The sequence below is a fragment of the Anthonomus grandis genome, chromosome 6, assembly GCF_022605725.1.
Source record: "Anthonomus grandis grandis chromosome 6, icAntGran1.3, whole genome shotgun sequence".
Classification (NCBI taxonomy): domain Eukaryota; kingdom Metazoa; phylum Arthropoda; class Insecta; order Coleoptera; family Curculionidae; genus Anthonomus; species Anthonomus grandis.
This window is the reverse complement of record NC_065551.1, coordinates 30,285,907-30,304,368: the sequence shown is the minus strand read 5'-3', so window position 1 is coordinate 30,304,368 and position 18,462 is coordinate 30,285,907. Positions and strand designations below refer to the sequence as shown.

The 18,462-nt window shown below is 31.1% G+C and overlaps 2 protein-coding genes across 7 annotated transcripts in view; one reads left to right on the top strand and one right to left on the bottom strand.

Annotated features, from left to right (window-relative positions):
- LOC126737075 (V-type proton ATPase 116 kDa subunit a 1) overlaps window positions 1–16,643 on the bottom strand; it is a 49,609-nt gene extending 32,966 nt beyond the window's left edge. For 2 of the 6 annotated variants that reach the window (XM_050441772.1, XM_050441769.1), the window contains exons 1-4: window positions 16,454–16,642; window positions 16,234–16,383; window positions 11,187–11,363; window positions 10,992–11,120 (exon numbers count right to left, since the gene is read on the bottom strand). In XM_050441772.1, coding sequence (XP_050297729.1) covers window positions 10,992–11,120; window positions 11,187–11,363; window positions 16,234–16,383; window positions 16,454–16,504 — 507 coding nt within the window. In that variant the 5' untranslated portion in view covers window positions 16,505–16,642. Of the gene's footprint in view, window positions 1–1,952; window positions 2,066–10,161; window positions 10,224–10,991; window positions 11,121–11,186; window positions 11,364–16,233; window positions 16,384–16,453 lie in introns of all 6 variants that reach the window. The other 4 variants (XM_050441771.1, XM_050441768.1, XM_050441770.1 and 1 more) reach the window with 4 other exon arrangements.
- On the top strand, window positions 8,073–14,535 carry LOC126737076 (uncharacterized). The gene is made up of 2 exons (XM_050441773.1): window positions 8,073–8,660; window positions 13,861–14,535. Exons 1-2 carry the CDS (start codon window positions 8,217–8,219, stop codon window positions 13,906–13,908), a joined length of 492 nt encoding a protein of 163 aa, XP_050297730.1. The 5' UTR covers window positions 8,073–8,216; the 3' UTR covers window positions 13,909–14,535.
- Window positions 16,644–18,462: the final 1,819 nt, after the last annotated feature.

The window sequence follows — 18,462 nt, the reverse complement described above, 5'->3', positions numbered from 1 at the left end:
AATTATGGCAAAGTTGAGAATTTTTGAGCTTAACAATATGCCATTTAAAAAAATTAAAAATTCCAAATGGTTCCTAAAATATTCGAAATTTTGTAAAATCGATTTGATTTTAAAATAGTTTGCACTTTTGTATTGCCACTCTTTTCATCCTACTAATAGTATTTTTAATACGACGTTTTGCCTTTTGCCAACCATCATCTACCTGTTTTTTCTTATAGGCGCCATATTGAATTTTTATATTTTTAACGATGTATCACAAGTAATATTTATTTTTTGTAAAAACTTGAATTTTTGGAAAAAAACTTAATTTGCCGCAGTAGACTGTGATTTAAACTGTTATATATATCATATGTTTCAAATATTTGAATCTTTTGTTAGGATTGTAGTACAAAGTGTGAAGTAATTTAGTAATAATTTAAGCAATTATGGTTTTTACGAATAAAGAAAATTTATTATAAATATTATAGAAATGCCGTTAGAATGTCAGAAATGTATTTGTTGATGTATCCGGAGCGACATCAACCGCATCATACTTTATTTAAATTCCCCCACATAATACACAACAAGTTTCAAATTATCTTACAGAACGGTTTGGTGACAGGTGGACTGGAAATAATGGTCCTGTAAGATGACCGGCAAGATCTCCTGATTTGAATGTTTTAGATACATTTTCATGGGGAACACTAAAGAATCGAGTTTATGCCAGGGGGAATTTCAAAATATTGAGGAGATGCGGTTAACTATTACTAGGAAGTTTAACAGATTTAGTAGATGAGAAATAAATCGCGAGGTGCTCAATATTCGTAAGAGATGTCTTGGTACACATAGACAACAATTTGAGCACTTTATATGATTTTATTTTAAGATAGATATTGTTTGTTGTTAAATTTATTGTTTCTTTTTTATTTATTTATTTATACACCAACGCGTGTCAAGCTTAAGATGAAATAAAATTGTTAACAGTTTTTTTCGTTTTTTTTTGAGTAAATAGATTCATTTAGTCAATTTTGAAATATTTACAAGGTTTCGAAAATAATAAGGGTCTAACCCTGAAGTAATATGTGCACTACTACGGTATTGCATTGCTAGTATTTCTTCTCTATCTTGTATTGTTAACATGTAACATTTATTAACAGTTTAAATATTGTCTTGGCAGTTTATGCACAGCCTACTGCGGAAAATTTGTTTTTTTTTTCAAAAATTCGGGTTTTAAAAAAATAAATATTACTTTACATCGTTAAAAAGTTAATTTTGAGATTTTAAAAATGCAAAAAGCAAATATGGCGCCTATAAGAAAAAATAAAGTTGATGATGCTTGGCAAAAGACGAAACGTCGTATTAAAAATCTAAAAACACCGTCATGTATCACGAGAAAAGTGGCAATGCAAAAGTGTAATCGATTTTTAAAAAATTCGTATTTTTCCTAATATTTTCGGAACCACTCAATTTTTTTAAACGGCATATTGCTAAGCTCAAAAATTCTCAATTTTGCCCTAATTTACGATCTTCGTATCTCTTATAGATTCCGAGATCCCCATGTTAAGGGTCGAATTTGAACACCCTGTTTATATATTAGATATATATACAAGATATTATATATATTATATCTCGGGAATAAATAGCGATTATCTGTATTTAGATGACGACAATATTAAATAACCATAATTTTTATTTCGGTGACGACATAGCTTAGTCCGATGACACTGGTGACAAGGAACTTGTAAATTTACTTAAGATAACAAGCAAGCTAATTCATAAGTAATAATATTTAATTCTTAATGAATTCCACTTAATAATTGTTATAATTAAAGTCTTAACAAAACAATTCATTTCTCTTATAATATTAATAACTTAAATTTGTATATGCATGGTTATCCATTATATAAACTAGTGCAAGTGTGACCCAGTAATTGAAGTATAAAGATTCAACTGGTTTTTATTAGGAAACTAACCCTAATTTGAGGGCCTGGCCGCCGGCCCTCATTCCCTCCTCCCCGAGTAGCGTGACTTGCTCCTCCTCCCGAGACGGGTCGGCCATCTGGGCAGCAGAGGCCTGGTTTTCAGCCTGGCGACACATTGCAAACGCCCCCCGGGTCACGGGGGTTAAGAAACCAAAGAAAACAACAAAAAAAAGGAAAAAACCACCCAAGAACGAACGAGCTTTGTTTTGCGGCACACCGTGTAGTTGTGTTAGGTCGAATTAGGGTTAGAGTCGAAGCAAAGCTAAGCATCTCCGGTGTAAGTTATTGTTAGGAACGAACACATGATGGTAAAAATGAGAAAGTTCACAGAATAATGAAATATTTCTTGGCTATTCCAATATAAGTGAGGTGTTTTTTTGGTTAATTTTTATGAATGCATGTTAAGGGGATGGCTGTGTCCAATGGATTCATGTATTTTATTATTTGAGTTATTTCAGTGAGGCTCCTAGCTCAACTTTTCAATGTCAATTAAACTTTTTTTATTTTATTTATCTTATCATGCCAGTAGTGACAAAACTAAAAACGATGTTCGTATATTGATTTTATATTATGGGATACTATTCTCTTTTAATGATTAATAATAAAATGAAACTATTTATAAGGTTTGTTCTCACTGCAAATTTCTAACAAGTTTAAAACTGTTTCCAAACAATTCTTGATGCACATGCGTAAAATCTTTCAGCTTCTGACCTATTTGAAACCGTCTGTGCGAACATCAAACACGGGTTGAGTGGAGTCCAATTTAAAAGAAGAGCAAGAAAAATAACCTCACTTTTTTACGCCAGTGGAAAATGGGAAAATAAATAAAACATAACCAAAAACACGCGTCATCCTTCACCCAGTCAACACGTGGTTGTTCTCGTCCTTTCCTATCCTACGGATTCCTTTCCTTAACCCCTTGCCGTTAATACAACGTGCATTTCAGAATTAAACTTTGTGAAAGTTTCTATCCCACTTCCGCGTTATCCTTCATCTCACCAACACGTGGTTGTTCGTCCTTCCTATCCATTAAATCCCTTTCCCAGACCCTTCCCAACCCCTTGCCGGTGGTAGCCGATCCTATTCACGCCGGTAACCAGGCCGGATGCATCGTGGGGAGGCGACATCGTGCATTGAAAAGTCTCGATTGTGATTGATAATTTAATATAGTGAAAGTGTCGATTCGGGGAACAGGGTACATATCCGACGGTTTTCCCCAATCTCCAAATCGTGCTGGCAAATTGCCTCATAGCAGAGCCATCAATTGAACGGAACAACAACATAACCAAAAACAAATTTAAAATACAAGCCTTAAATAGGTATATATTATTAATAGAGTTTAAAATTGTGTAATTGTTTGCTACTTCAGGGCTTACTGAGAAATACTGTTCTATTAAATTGGGACACAGTTCCATCTAGATAATTTTGATTTTTGAGCCTTATTCTTTACGCAAATTTTCAAGTATGTGTCGGAATCAGAAAATTCTTATAATGCAGATTCCTCCGACAATTCAAAATCACTCATTTCCTTTACGTGTGTTTTTAGAATATTCCAACGATTTGAAAAACAATTTCAAAACGAATATCAGGGATTATAGAGTAGAGGTTATGTTCATATTCAGAAGATAGGCGTTGATTGGTCTGACGAATTCGCTGACACTTTGCTTGAAGTAAATCTGAAAACAAGCCTGACTATCAGATGACGATCAGAAATTCGTGTAAGAATATCAAACTTTTGATCAGAAGTTTCTGTGCGAACGCATTTTACTCTATTGCGCGTATTTATTTGTCAAAAACTTGTTTCTTACTGCTATGAGAACAAACCTTATATTAACCAGTAGAACTGGAACGAGCTGTATTATCCAAAGAATTACACAGATTGTCTGAAATTAAGTTTTACTACTGTTATATTACCAAAGCTGACGCATTTTTTTTCTGCTGATTAACATAGTGAAAGCAGCGAAACCACTAAACATCGCACCTCATCCTTTACCATTATTTACCTTACCCTTTACTAGCACAAGGTGAATTTAAATATACAAAAAGCGACTCATGCCGGAGGCTACGCATCACTAAGCGTTCCTTAACTGCATTTAAATATAAGTCAAATAAAACTTAAGTGAACCATATTTCGCAATGTCAGTTGCAATTAAATATTTAAAAAACGAATAATAACGGTCTGATTATGAGAAAACTTACTGAAATATGATTTAACTAATGAACTCTTGTGATAAGACATGAACAAAAGTAAAAAAACATTGTTGATCATGTAAGTTTTGTAATTAAACAAGAAAACTGGTATATACATTTTACATACTAAAGCAACAAAAGTAAAAACTTTAAATCATGGTCTCATTATATATATATATATAATTTTTTTATACGCTATACATGTTTCGCTCCTATCGAAGCAACATCAGGACTAAAAGTAAATTAAAAATTAAATCACATTATAACTAACAACAAATCAAAAGTTAGGTTAACAATATCTACCATAGAAAAAAATTAACATATAAAAAAATAAAAACGTAGAATGTCATAAGTGGGGAACGATCCAGCAAGATTCACAGGCGCACGTTTAACCCATAGGTCACCAAATCACATGACAAAACCAGAAAAATAATCCTAACTATATCAATAAACGTATATAGTATTTTAACAATAAATTTAAAATGAAAAGGACTTAAATTCAAAAAGAGAGAGCTTGTTATAAATGAGGTGAGGTTCAAACGTGAAAATGTCATTGACACACAGGAGGACGGGGCTTTTCTTAGCTTTAGTTATTTCCATTTTCTCTAATAAGTCCAGTTTTTTGCCTTTTGGACATTCGCGTAAAATATCAGCTCGCAGGATTAGAGAAAACTCATATAAGGAGGCTAATAAATGATTCGCAAACGCCGATTTAGTCTCGATCATGTCAGTATCCCTGTACTTGTCCACCAAACTGAATGTTTTTTTATTTTAATTTATCTTAATTATTTATCTTAATGAATATACCCCTATCTATCGCACTAACTAGTTGCGTTAACTTTTAAAATGCTCGTTGTCTTGAAAGCAGTTGTAAGATTTGAAGACTTGAAAGATTTGAAAAAAGGATATTGATCTATAAAGGTGGCTATTTTCAATATTAAGATAAATGAAGTTGTAGATGAATTTGTATTTATTAGCGAATTAAGAGGCAAATTTGTAGGAATATCGAGATTTTGAGGAGTATTGGTTCGAAGGTTTGCGGTAGATCTCAAATTCAAGTTTGTTGGTATTTTTTGAATTTACCAAGAAAAAGTAAACTTGCATCTTTTTCGTCCTGAATTGTCAATTAGATATTTGCGTGAAAAGGGTTTATAGAAATGAGGAAATCCGCCAATTTTAGATCATTGCCATTCACATAAATATCATCAAAGTATCTCCTATATACAGTGAGTAAAGCACCAAACCTACCATTGCCAATCCTTTTCTTTAAAAAGTTCGTAAAAATCTCACTCAGAAGAGAAGAGAGGAAAGACCCTGTTGCAAGACCAGTAACCTCTCTAAAAAACTTCTCAAACTCATCAACAATAAGTCTGTCAAGCGTTGACTTAAGCAAAAGACACCTGACGAAATCAAGGCAATCATCAGGTGGAACACTTAAGAAAACATTTTTAATATCCAGAGAAATTAGTTTTGAACCCCCTGGTATGCAGATATTTTTTTAAAAATTAGTCAACTCTACTGAATTTTTTGTCGAATAAGTGCTTCTAAAACCAGTTACATCCCTAAGAGTGGTATTTAACCAGGCTGATAAGTTGTAACAAGGTGAGTTCACAAAGGACACTACTGGTCTAATAGGACAATTGGGTTAGTGGATTTTAGGAAGGTCATAGAGGACAGGATTTCTAGGATTAATATGATGTAATTTTTCTTTTCAAGTACCATAGTTCCCCACTTCGGAAATTTTACGTTTTTACTATTTTATTTTTCATACGTTCATTTTTATTTACGGGGGATATTGTAGCTGTAATGTGCTCTGTATAGGAGTAGGTCTAGCTAAAAAAGTTATATCATATTTTAATTAGTGAATTGGAGTTTTTACTTTTGTTTTGTTTTTTGTTTGGTCTGTTGATAAAAAATGAATGATGTTTCTATTTACATACTAAAGAAAAAATTAAAACTTTGCATTCTAGTATAAGGCACTGTTTGAGCCATAAGGCATTACAACTAGGGGATGAATGTATACGATTAATTTAAAACAATGACAAAGTCTACAAATATATGTGCATAAAGTAATATGTATAAGAAAGAAAAATTTAAGTTATTATCAGTCATGCTCACTTGATATAGTTTACCGAACTAATTAGTTACTTATTTCATTGGATACTACGTGACTATTTAAATGAATATCAAATAATAAGTAATTATGAGTTCGTCATAACAATATAGGTTTTGAACAACAGTACATTCATCCCTCTTTGTCAAAAAAAGTTAAATTTAAAATCTTTGACCTACCTAGATTCTTCAACTTTTTACCGATTAGAATAGAGAATTTATTTTATGATGCAGAAACCTTCTTTCTAAATTTTTAGATAACAGTTATTGTATTTTCAAAAATCCCCGATTAATAGAAAGGTTAGTTAATAATTTAATTTGTGAAAAGTTAATAATGTGATGAAGTATTGCATGAATGAATTATTTTTCTGGTAACTTAAATGCTGCAATTAATCATCTAGATGATTTATAAAAAGCTGCATATTTATGCCAATTTTGTAATGTAAAATGAAGCTGTAACTGTCTATTATTTACGTTATATACATATATGATTTGATTCGGCTACCCACAAGTTTTTTTAGTACAAATTTTTAATTTTTTTAAAGATCTATAAATATTCTTAAGTTTGAACTAATGAAAGGCGCCATACCAAGATCTCCAATTTCCTATAATGTATCTATTTAAATATTAGAAAATACGATAATAGAACTGTCACAAATTGTATTTAAAACATGTTTTAGCGGTTCAAAGTACCATAATATATTCTTTTATAATAATTAATTATTCTAATCAGATAATTCTAATCCAGATAATCTATATTTAAACAGATCAATATTTGTTTAAATATTTTTTTCTTTGGATATCAATGTCAACTTAATCTACCGTGAAAACTGTTCATAATTCCGATATTTTATGAGTAAGATGATCCCATTTAAGAAAAAGGTATTTGTTTTAATAGCTCGAAAGTATGATGTTCAATTACTTTATGATTTTCCTGTTTCCACTATTTTAATCAGCGTAAAAAATGCGTTAACCCTTAAAAGCTTCCAAGCAAAAAACCCTTTAAGTATAATTTGATAATTATTTTTAATTTTTTTGATAATTATGCAACACAAAAATTATTAAAATACCCTGCATACAAAAAACAATAAAAACTGCATTAATTAAATATATATAATTTCTAGGGCACCATTTATTGTGATGAAATCATTTCCAGTGAAAGCAAATACATATAGATTCACGCGCTAAAAATGTATTACTCAATTAAGTGAAACATTTAACCAACACCAAAAAAAAAATGTTTATTTTACATTTAAATTTATATCATCAATAAAGAGTTAGGGATAATCCTAAGGAGGATATAAATTATGACACGTACTTGGAGTTTATCAGGTAACCGCTTAACTCAGGCTAAGCCGCCTCATAATTTATTTTGACATATCTTTGACTTATAAATAAATAATGTTTTTTTTTTTTAATTTCAAATAAGTAAAAAAGGCTTATGTAATTAAATTTTAAATTTAACTAATAATAATCTCATGAAACTGTTATTATTGAATATTACAGTTTACTAAAGAAATCTCAAATTAAAAAAAGGAAAAAGCCTCTTGATAGTAGCAAAAAAACGTCATTAAGTGCTTTTCATTCATAATTACTTAAAATGGATTATCTTACGCTTTCGTGAAATATCAGTAGATTAAAGGATTAACTTTTTTCTAAAATAATCATACAGTACCGAGCAAAAGTGGAGAAACATTTTATTTAATAAATATAAAGCCAGAGTAATCGACTATTGCCAATAAACAAATACTCGCATTATTTCTTTAGGTTCAAAGGAATGGAAAAACATATTTAGTATTTATAAATTCTTGCAACAAAAACAATCTATTTGCTTATCTTTATTTTATGAGGAGCAAAAGTAGAGAAACATTTTCAAAGTTCTTAGTTTATGTTTGCTTATTGAAAGCAATACACAATAATATTTTGTTAATTAATAAAGAATAACCTGTAAATATGCCTCGAGGTATTACTTTGGCGTTATGTATAAAACAGTTGATAATATCAAAATATCAATCGGGTGTTAAGCAAGCAATCATTGCTAAGCAGTTAGGATTAAACCGCTCAGTCGTTTCCAAAACCATAAAGTTACACCACATTAGGAACTCATTAATAAGTCCACCTAAAACTGGTAGGCCTAGAAAAACGACGCCTAGAGTTGACGAGAAGATTAAATCCATAGCTCTTGAAAATCCATTTAACACAGCAATGGATATAAAATCTCAACTAGACGATGTAAATATTAGTATCCATACAGTTCGAAGACGTTTAAGGGACAGTGGCTTGCCGGCAAGAACACCATCCAAGAAACCCTTCATTTCGAAGAAGAATCGAACCGCCCGAGTTCAATTTGCACATGGTCAAAAGCAAGATGGAATACAGTATTATTTTCGGATGAAAGTAAGTATAATTTATTTTCTTCTGATGGTATTTTATGGGTCAGGCATTCTAAAAATAAAAGGTTGATCCAAAGTATGCTTTCGGCACTATTAAGCATGGAGGGGGAAATGTATAAGTGTGGGGTTGTTTCTCTGGTATGGAAATGGGCCCCATTGTCAAATTTGATGAGATTATAGATCGGTTTAAATATTTAGAAATATTAACTGATAATATGTTGCCATATGCAGAGGAAAATATGCCATTGCAATGGAGGTTTCAACACGACAATGATCCGAAGCATACAGCTAAAATTATAAAAAAATTTTGAGGACAAAAAAATAACTGTTGTTAAGTGGCCAGCTCAGAGTCCTGACCTTAATCCCATAGAGAATCTATGGGATTTAGTAGACAAAAAAATTCGTAAGGAACATCCCGAAAAATTTAAAAATGGAGACGAGTTGTTTAAAGCAGTTGAAGCTGGCATTCTGTACCCAAGGAGACCTTAGGGAATCTGATTGGATCTATGAAAAGGAGATGCCTTGCAGTTATTAAAAATAAGGGATATGCAACTAAATATTAATTTGTTGTTATTATATATTTTCTTTAAATATGTGTTTCTCTATTTTTGCTCCATGTGTTTTTTTTAATTAATTTACATATGGCTTTATAATAAGTAGAATTATATTGTTTATGTTTTATTTTTATTATCTAGTTTGGTGTAGTATTATAGGATAAAAAAATTTTAGTTAACTTTAATAAAATAAATTAAAAAATAATCTGATATATTGAAAATATATATTAAAGAGAAATTTTTAAAATGTTAATTAAGACTTTAAAATGAGTATATGTTGATTTTCTGTTCTGTTTTTAGTTGAAGATACTTCCCAAACGAAACGTCGTGATAAATTTATAATGAAGACAATGGAAGTTCGAAAATGAGACTTTAATACTTGTCTACCACTATCAAGCTTAGGATTAATAATATTAAAAACGGTAATTCTATTTCTTCAAATAATTTGTTAGAAATGTTTGAATACATACACTAAACCTTCTAATCTAAATAGCTACCGCCACCACACATAAAAAGGGAAAAACCCAACCCAAGAAACTAAAAGAAAACGTTGTCATCCAAGATATGCAATGTGAAACCAGGCTGTAATATTAAAATATAAAAAAAAAAACAATAATCCATATAATATTATCGCTAATATCCAGCGTCTGCCCAACACATCTATCTAATAATGTCCAAAAATTAGTAAATAAGAAACTTTATACAATTTTTGTTTTGAGTCGACATGTGTACGCCTACCCTAAGGCAATTCAAATCCAACCAGATTGTTAATTGGTTATTGGTTAATGTTAGAATTATTATCAGGTAAAAACTGTCCAAAATGAAAAGTAAAAAACCAACCAAAAAAAAAACATGCAAAAGTAAGATGCTGTATTTAGACACAGTGTTAGACTGGGGTCAAAAAAAAAAACAAAATTCATTCGTGGTAAACCAAACCTTTGTGTGACTTACAAAAATATGAAATGCTGCGTAAAGGTGGTTTCCTGATTCGAATTTGAGTTGGAAAATTGATCCTAAAGTAAAGAAAACATTAGTTTTGAAACATGTGATCAAAATATAAAATATAAATTTGTAAAATAGGTTCTCTAGTGATATTATATCACCTCTAATATTAGTATTGCTGTTTGTTGAATTGCCTCTCTTATGAATGAACAATATCATTCAATAAATCAAAATATTCTTAGAAATATGCATATAACAAAAAAGCACCTTTTTAGTGTGTGTCAATTCAACCAGAAATACATATTAACAAAAATAGGTAATTTTAAATTAAAAAACTTTCCTTGCAGTTTATATTTAAGCTGAAACAGTACCTCAGAATCTTAATAACATTACTCATAATAATCAGCAGTAGCAATAAAAATACAATTGCTAAAACCAAAAACTCATTCTTGTATTACTATGTATAGATAATATTATAAATGGTTAAAGTAGGCAAACAAGTAAGAAAATAATCACATCATGTGCAACATAAAACATCAGAGGTGTGCAATAGAATATTTAATTTATTTTTAAAGTACCAATTAAATACAGCATCTTACTGAAAAAAAAACATATGAAACAATTGAGAGCAGTTTAAACATTGACATTCTGAAAAAGAATAAACAATTTAAGAATAAAAGAGTAGTCAAAGTATATGGCACTAAGGCAATAAAATATGTGACACAATTGATTCAATACTTTGACTAAACTTTGTTATCAAAAAAAACTGAATTGGGTTCATCATGCTAGGTGAACAGCTTAAAATGTAACGAAAAAAAAAGTTAATATAAAAAACTTACCTCGTCAAAAAAGACTTGTGTCTTACGCAAGATTTGTTTCAGTTCCGTCAGCTCCAGGAAGTTCCTTTTCAATGCTTCTGCATTCTGATTCACTTCACGTAGCTCATTTTCCAGTTTCTCAAAAGTGGCCTGTAAGAAGAAAAACATTGTTACTATGATTGATGCTCTATAATAATCTAAATCAAGAGGACTCACTTCCAGATCGATCATTTCTCTAGGCTGCGGTGCTTCTGGATTTTCACCAGTGTCCAGCATCGGAATTCCATCTTTCTTAATTTCCTTCTCCAAGTACCGAAGTTTTCTTTCCATTTCGTCACATCTCCGGACTTCATTGACAAATTTTCTTTGGAAAACATTTACGTCAGGGTTTAACTGTAAACAGATAATAAATTGTATTTTATTTAATATTTTTATTTAAAACTCCTAATTATCATATAGACATTTTATTAATCTGAATGGGTCTATGGATTAGGGAGCCTTTAGACTTTAATCTAAAGTAATGATTTTCAAAAAATAGCTATATTATTAATTTATCCTTTCAAAAATAATCAAATTTTCAATATAAATTTGATTGCCGAGAAAAAAGGTAAAGTTTTTAAAAGGGTATTGACAGGTTTGGTATAGACATAATTCCAGATGCACAGCAATTTTCAAATTATAATAATTGCGCAAACAAAAGGTTATAAAATTGTTATAACACGCAACCACCTGCTTCTATAGTGCTCATTTCTTTCTTGTCATATTTATAAAATGTTACAGACATTTTTACTTGGAGGAAGTACTTCAGTACCTTGAAAAAATATAGTTTTCTAATAAAATTTTTCAAATCTTATTTCACAAGTTAGCTCTTCTTAAGCCTACCAACTAGAGAATATTACATGACAAAGAGAAAGTAAGATTATTATGTGATATACAATGATTCATGGAGATTCATGGCCAAAGTCAAAATATAAAGATGGTTGTCTGAAGATGAAGATGAAAGTGCAGTTACAGCCAAGTGCACTTTCATATTATGTAATAGTACTATGACAGTTTTGCATCTCACAAAGTAAAATCTGAGAATTCCAATGAATTGGAGTAATGTTATTTATTTATTTATCCATTTACATTATAATTATAGAAATATATATATCATAAATTATGTCTAAGTTTAGTGTAAACTATTATACTCCATATCACTCTATATAAAAACTCCATATCATAGTACTCCAAAAAATAGTAAGCAAAAGCATAGTACATCATTTAACACAAATTACTAAAAAGACCATGATTGAAGAAAGCACAATTTACAAAATTTGTCTTTTTGCTTAAAAGTACTAAATTTATTTGTCCTAGCAGGCTATTAGCACTGCAAACAGTCATGAAGTTGGTTCATTCATGATGTAATTAGTGTGATGACATTGTATTACAAAAGTTTTGGACTGTCTGATATTTCTAGGAGAAATTCTAAGTTTAAACAGTGACAACAACTGGGGACAGTCTATAAAAGAATTGACTACTTTCTGTAGAAAACATAAATTTAGTAGAATTCGTCTTGACTCTAGTGTAGGCAAATTTAGACTATCCCTCACCCACTGGTAGTTATATTTGTCTTTTGACTTTTTCAAGCTGCTCAATATAACAATTGTAAGATGGGCACCAAACAACTGACCCACACTCCAAAATTGGTCTAAGAAGAAAGCAATAAAGTATTCTGAAAGTAAACATAGACAAGTCAACATTTGACCTCTGAATAAAACCAACCACATTCATTCCCCTATATGATTGATGTGAAATGCATGAATGAAATGATCATTTTGAATCCATGCAGATTCCGAAACTTCTGTTTTAGAGCCAATTGAAATATTATGTATATAGTATGAGACTTATTATTTTCTTAGATAGAGTTCAATTATGGAAGTACATGTTCAATGATACAAGACAAAGTAGATATTAGTGTACCTTCAGTTCAAAAATGCTGAAAAAAAGACAGTGGCTTTATGGCCAAAAATTGATCCAAGAAATCCTTCATTTGGAAGAAGAACTGAACTGCCCAACTTCAAATTTACATATGAACTGGTCAGAAGCAAGATTGAATACAGTATTATTTTGTTTGATAATACTTGATTTCAATGAAAGTAAATTTCCTTTATGTTCTTCGGATGGTATTTTATGGGTCAGGCATCCTAAAAATAAAAGATTTGAAGTAAAGTGTACTTTGGGCACTATTAATCATGGAGATACAACTTTGGGGTTGCTTCTCTGGTATTGAGATGGGTCCTATTGTCAAAATTAATGGGATCATAAAAGTGGTATAATTATCTGGAAATATTAACTGATAATATGTGAAAACATGCTATGGCAATGGCGGTTTCAGCACAACAATAATCCAAAGCATACAGCTAAAATCATTTTAAAAAAAATGAGGACCAGTGAATTACTGTTACTAAGTGGCCAGCTCAGAATCCTGATCTTAATCTCATAGAGAACCTGTGAGATTTGAAGAATCTTTGAGAAAAAATGGAGCCCGGTTGTTTGAAGCAGTAGAAGCTGCTTGGCTCTCTATAGCCAAGGAGACCTTAGGGAACCTAATTGGATCTATAAAGAGGAGATGCCTTACAGTTATCAAAAACAAGGGATAATATTCAAGAAATAAATTTTTGGTTATGATATGTTTGTATGCATTTTTGTGTTTCTATATTTTTGCTCCCTAAGTTTTTAAATAAAATTACAGGATGCTTTTATAATAAGTAGAATGATCTTTTTTATGTTTTATTTTCATTACCTGCTTTGTTACAGTGTCAAAAGAATATTTTTTTTTTAATTTTTAATAAAGTAGAAAATTTTTTAAAAAATTGAAAGTTTAATAGCAAAAGGTGTTCTCTTTTAGGAAACCTTGATTTCCAGCAACAACCACATTTTAACTTCAAGTGTCTAAGAGCATGCTTTTGCAGCACAAACATAGAGTTAAATAGATTTGTGGATGAGTGCTCCCAAAAACGAATCCCATAGAGTAAGTGTATACCAATGAAAAATGGAAGCTGCTCAAGGTGATCTTTGAACTTTAATCTACGGCCAATAAGTATACCTAAGAATTTATTAAAATTATTAATAGTAACGATTTGTGAACCCAAACTTATGTCTTCTTAAGTCTCATGAGTCTTGCAAAGTTCATTTTATTATCCAGAAAATCTTGACTCATCCATCTTTATTTATATTGGAGACTGTTTGCTTGATGCATAAGAAGTAATCTTTAGTTATCCAGTCAGAAAATGTAAATAATACTTGGTCCTGATAAAGTATAAATTTACCAATCCCTACATCTTCCTTAATGAAAAAATCATTTTTTTACAAAAGTAAAAAAATATTTAACCATCTTCCATGGCCTCTTCGTAAGACAGTTTCTTATAAGTTATTTAGGAGAGAGCTAAGAAAGATAAGGCTACTACACTATGGAAAAATAATTCTTGGACAATTTTTAAAGTTATTTGACTTTGACTTTATTGATGAAAAAAAAAAGTTGATTTATTGTAGCTTTTACAGTATTGCATGATGATAAATTATGACACAGATTTTGACAAATTTTAGTCACAACTACTTTAAAGGTTTTTATTATGCTTTTTTATGTGATATTTAAATGATTTATAAATTTTGATATTCTAATTTTATCTACCAATTTATTTTTTATGTGTTCCCATTTGTTTTTTTTATTGTCTGTTTACTCTATATTTCAGTCATCTTTGTCAACAACATTTTTATGTTATGTGAAAATAAAGCATATTTAATTTCTCCTTTCTCAAACCAGATAATAAACTTAGTAATGCTACTAAAAAATGTATCCTTTAAGTGGTTTAAAGCCACTGTGTTTCCTTATATAATGTGCATTTTACAGCACCTCTAGGTATATCGCTGCCTCTTTTACAATTTAGATATATAATAATTTATCTAATCTATACAAATTTTTTAATGTTTACAGTCAGTGTCAAGTGTGTGATTTAATATTTCATAAACTTTTCATAATTCCTATATTTCTTACCACTGACTTGTAAGCAAATTTAAATATTTCCAAGTACTGTAATGTTTGTACTTCTTAAAAGTAGTCTTCGAAATTTTAGATTTCAATGAAATTACTAGTCAAAAATACTACAAAATGGTGATATATTTTGATTTGCTGCTGTTTATTTTGATAACACAGTGGGGATATCCAATGAATATTATATAAATTTCCTGGCTTTTTCTGACATGTTTTAAATATCCTAATTGATTATTCATGTAACATTCCTTTTAAATTTAAAACATAAGTTTCTGTTCTTTTTTTTGTTTATAGTACATTTTGTTAAAAAAAAATTATGTCAATAATTTTCTTCCTTGGGGCAGCCAGATTTTATATTTATTTATTTATTTCATTATTCCTAATATTACACATAGTGTTTTTACAATATAAACGGTAATATATAAAATGCAATTTAATCATTTAAAACTTAAGTATTAACTAAAATTAATAAATAAAAATTATATACGCACATATACAGTAAGATTCTAAAATTTATATATAATTAAAATCTACAGAGACTCAATTTAAAAATACTTATAATAGACACACAATATTTATAAAACAGTTAAATTAGGTCATTAAAATTGTTATTTAGGTACTCTTCAAATCACTAAAAGACTTTTTTAACAAATAGTTTTTAACTTTTTTAATAAAAGCTTGTTCATTAAGTTCCCTAACCTGCAATGGTAACACATAGAAACAAATCCCATGATTAACAGTTCCTCTGTGGGTTCTCCCAAGCCTGCGAAATTCCGGCAAAATATTCAGACTGTTTCGAGTTGAATACTGTGTGTTAAATATGATGGTAGATTATTTTTTATAAAAGTCAAACATTGCAAGATGAATACACATGGAAAAGTGAGGATGCCAAGTTCAGAATAACAGTGTCGACAACTAACAGTCACACAATTCATTGCTTAAATGAATTTCCCAAAGTTTTAAAGCAACTTGGGCAGACAATTTTTTAATAAGAGTCTCTTCTTCATGTATTGTGGTAAGGGAATTGGAATTATTAACACTCCACTTGTAAACCTGCTTATTCTGAACAAATATACACTGGGATCATTGCTTTTCCCAGGGCTCTACATTACTCCCTTCGCCAACCCATTATTTACCAATTTTCACCACTTAAGAAGTACATGCTATTTTAATATAATGAACTGGGAAAACAAAGTAGGTGGCATGTGTTAAAAGTGTTGAAATACTTACATCTCGAAACTGGACAAGACCCAGTTCACCAAGTTCTGACACACATGCATAGGCAGCTTCACTTTGCAAGAAAAGTTGACAAAGCGTCATTTCGGCACTTCGAAACAACGACCCCATTTTGGCGAATCTTTGAAACAAATCGGTCTTATTCTGTAACAATCAAATAATACACGGAATAAATAAAAAAAAGATCAAATAACTAAACGATGACCCGACATACTACCACCCTAACTGGGTCTGACAGGAATGAAAGCGGCTGCGGCTGCGGCATAGATCGATTTTTAATTTACAAGACTACACCAGGATTGAGCATGCGCCGCGATCGGTAATCAGGGGATCCTGAAAAACCGGGAAGTGCGAATGATCTTTATCTCCAATAATTTATTTTTATCGGTTTATAAAATACAGGGATGAACGGCTAATAGATGGTTAATTCTAAACGTAAAACAATCCAAGAGCATTTTTGACAATTTGTCAGCAAAACCATAATATGCAGGTTACTGCACATATTTCGTTTCTAATGTGTAGCGCCACCTATGAAATATTTTTTAAGCACACTAGCAGAAGTAAATACCATGGAATTTTTAAGCAATAGAAAACTGTAGTGGAATTTCAGTTATTCCATTAGTCCGGTCGAAATGATTACATTATGTGAATGAATGATTTTTCCGACTTTTTTACTGGTATTTTTAGAATGTTGGCCTCCAAAAACGTTATTGTATGAACCACTAAATTAGCAATTCTTCAACGCGACAATGTTGCTAATTGTAACGCAACGTACACCAATTTGAAAGAGATTTTTTTGGTTGTCTCAACGTTACGCAGTGACTACCTGTTAACTTTCTAAACGCTTTTGCAACATTTTAGAGTTACTGATTTTTGGACGGATGGACGTCAGAACGACAGAAAAATTAATTACTATTATAATTACTATTGATTTAGCTTTAAATGCTTTAGTTTCTGCCATAAACAATTCTTTACATATTGGCATTTTTCCTTCATGTTTAAAAGAGGCAGTGGTTATCCCTCTTCATAAGGGTGGAGATTTGGATCAGCCTTGAAATTTCCGTCCCATTTCTATTTTGTCTACCCTCTCTAAGATAGTTGAAAAACTTGCAAAAAGCAGAATTTTGTCCTTTTTACATCATAATGGCATTTTGTCTGCAAATCAGTTTGGATTTCAAGCCGGTAAAGGGACTCATGATGCTGTTTTTAGCTTTTTGGAGAGCGTCTATGTGTCCTTGAATTCTGGAGAGTCATCGGCGGCAGTGTTTTGTGATCTATCCAAAGAATTTGACTGTGTGGATCATGGAATACTGTTATCTAAGCTCGATAAATATGGTTTTAGGGGCGTAGCGTTGTGATGGCTTGAGTCCTATCTATCGAATCGTACTGTGAAGGTTACAGTGTCTGGGCGTTTATCTTCTATATCCCTAAAATGCGGCGTTCCCCAGGGTTCAGTGTTGGGACCACTGTTATTTTTACTGTATGTGGATGACTTGAGTGCATTGAAACCGCAGGGCAAGGTGGTTCAGTTTGCTGATGATACCACCATACTATGGAGCCAAAAAATTCTGATTATATTAAGACTTGTAACCTTGAAGACCTTCAGATTCTATCAGGGTGGTGTGCTTCCAACAGGCTCGTGTTAAATGTAAGAAAGACGTCTATTATGGGGTTTAAGTACGATGTTCAGGGTCTGATGTTTGACGAAAATTCCCTCTTGCAGAATAAAGAGTGCTGCAAGTTCCTAGGAATTACCATTGATGGTCGCCTTCGGTTTGAAGATCATATTTTACATTTAGCTGGTAAATTATCTTCTGGATGTTTTGCAGTAAGAATGGCAAAACAAGAGCTGGGAGGGGTGGTTGCACGTTCAGTGTACTTTTCACTTATTGAATCTCATATTCGGTATGGCTTGTCTTTTTGGGGTTTAACCAATAAGGGGCTACTTAACATTGTCTTTGTTATTCAAAAAAAAAGCACTTAGATACCTGTGTTCTGCTAAGTTAAGAGATTCTTGCAAACCCCTCTTCATTTCTGAAAAAATCCTAACTCTTTTTTCACTCTTTATCTTAGAAACAGCTGCTCTTTCCAAACTACTCTCTGACACTGGCCCTTTGACTCGTCGTGTAAATGATGTTCCCCTACCTATTCCTACGTCTTCCCTTACCAAAAACTCATTAATTTACATAAGTAAAAAAATTTACAATCATGTTCCTCTATGTG

Coding starts and splice junctions, on each gene's coding strand:
- LOC126737076 (XM_050441773.1), top strand. CDS start 8,217: ATGCCTCGAGGTATTACTTTGGCGTTATGTATAAAACAGTTGATAATA. Junction 8,661..13,860: donor AGTATTATTTTCGGATGAAA/GTAAGTATAATT, acceptor GTTCTCTTTTAG/GAAACCTTGATTTCCAGCAA.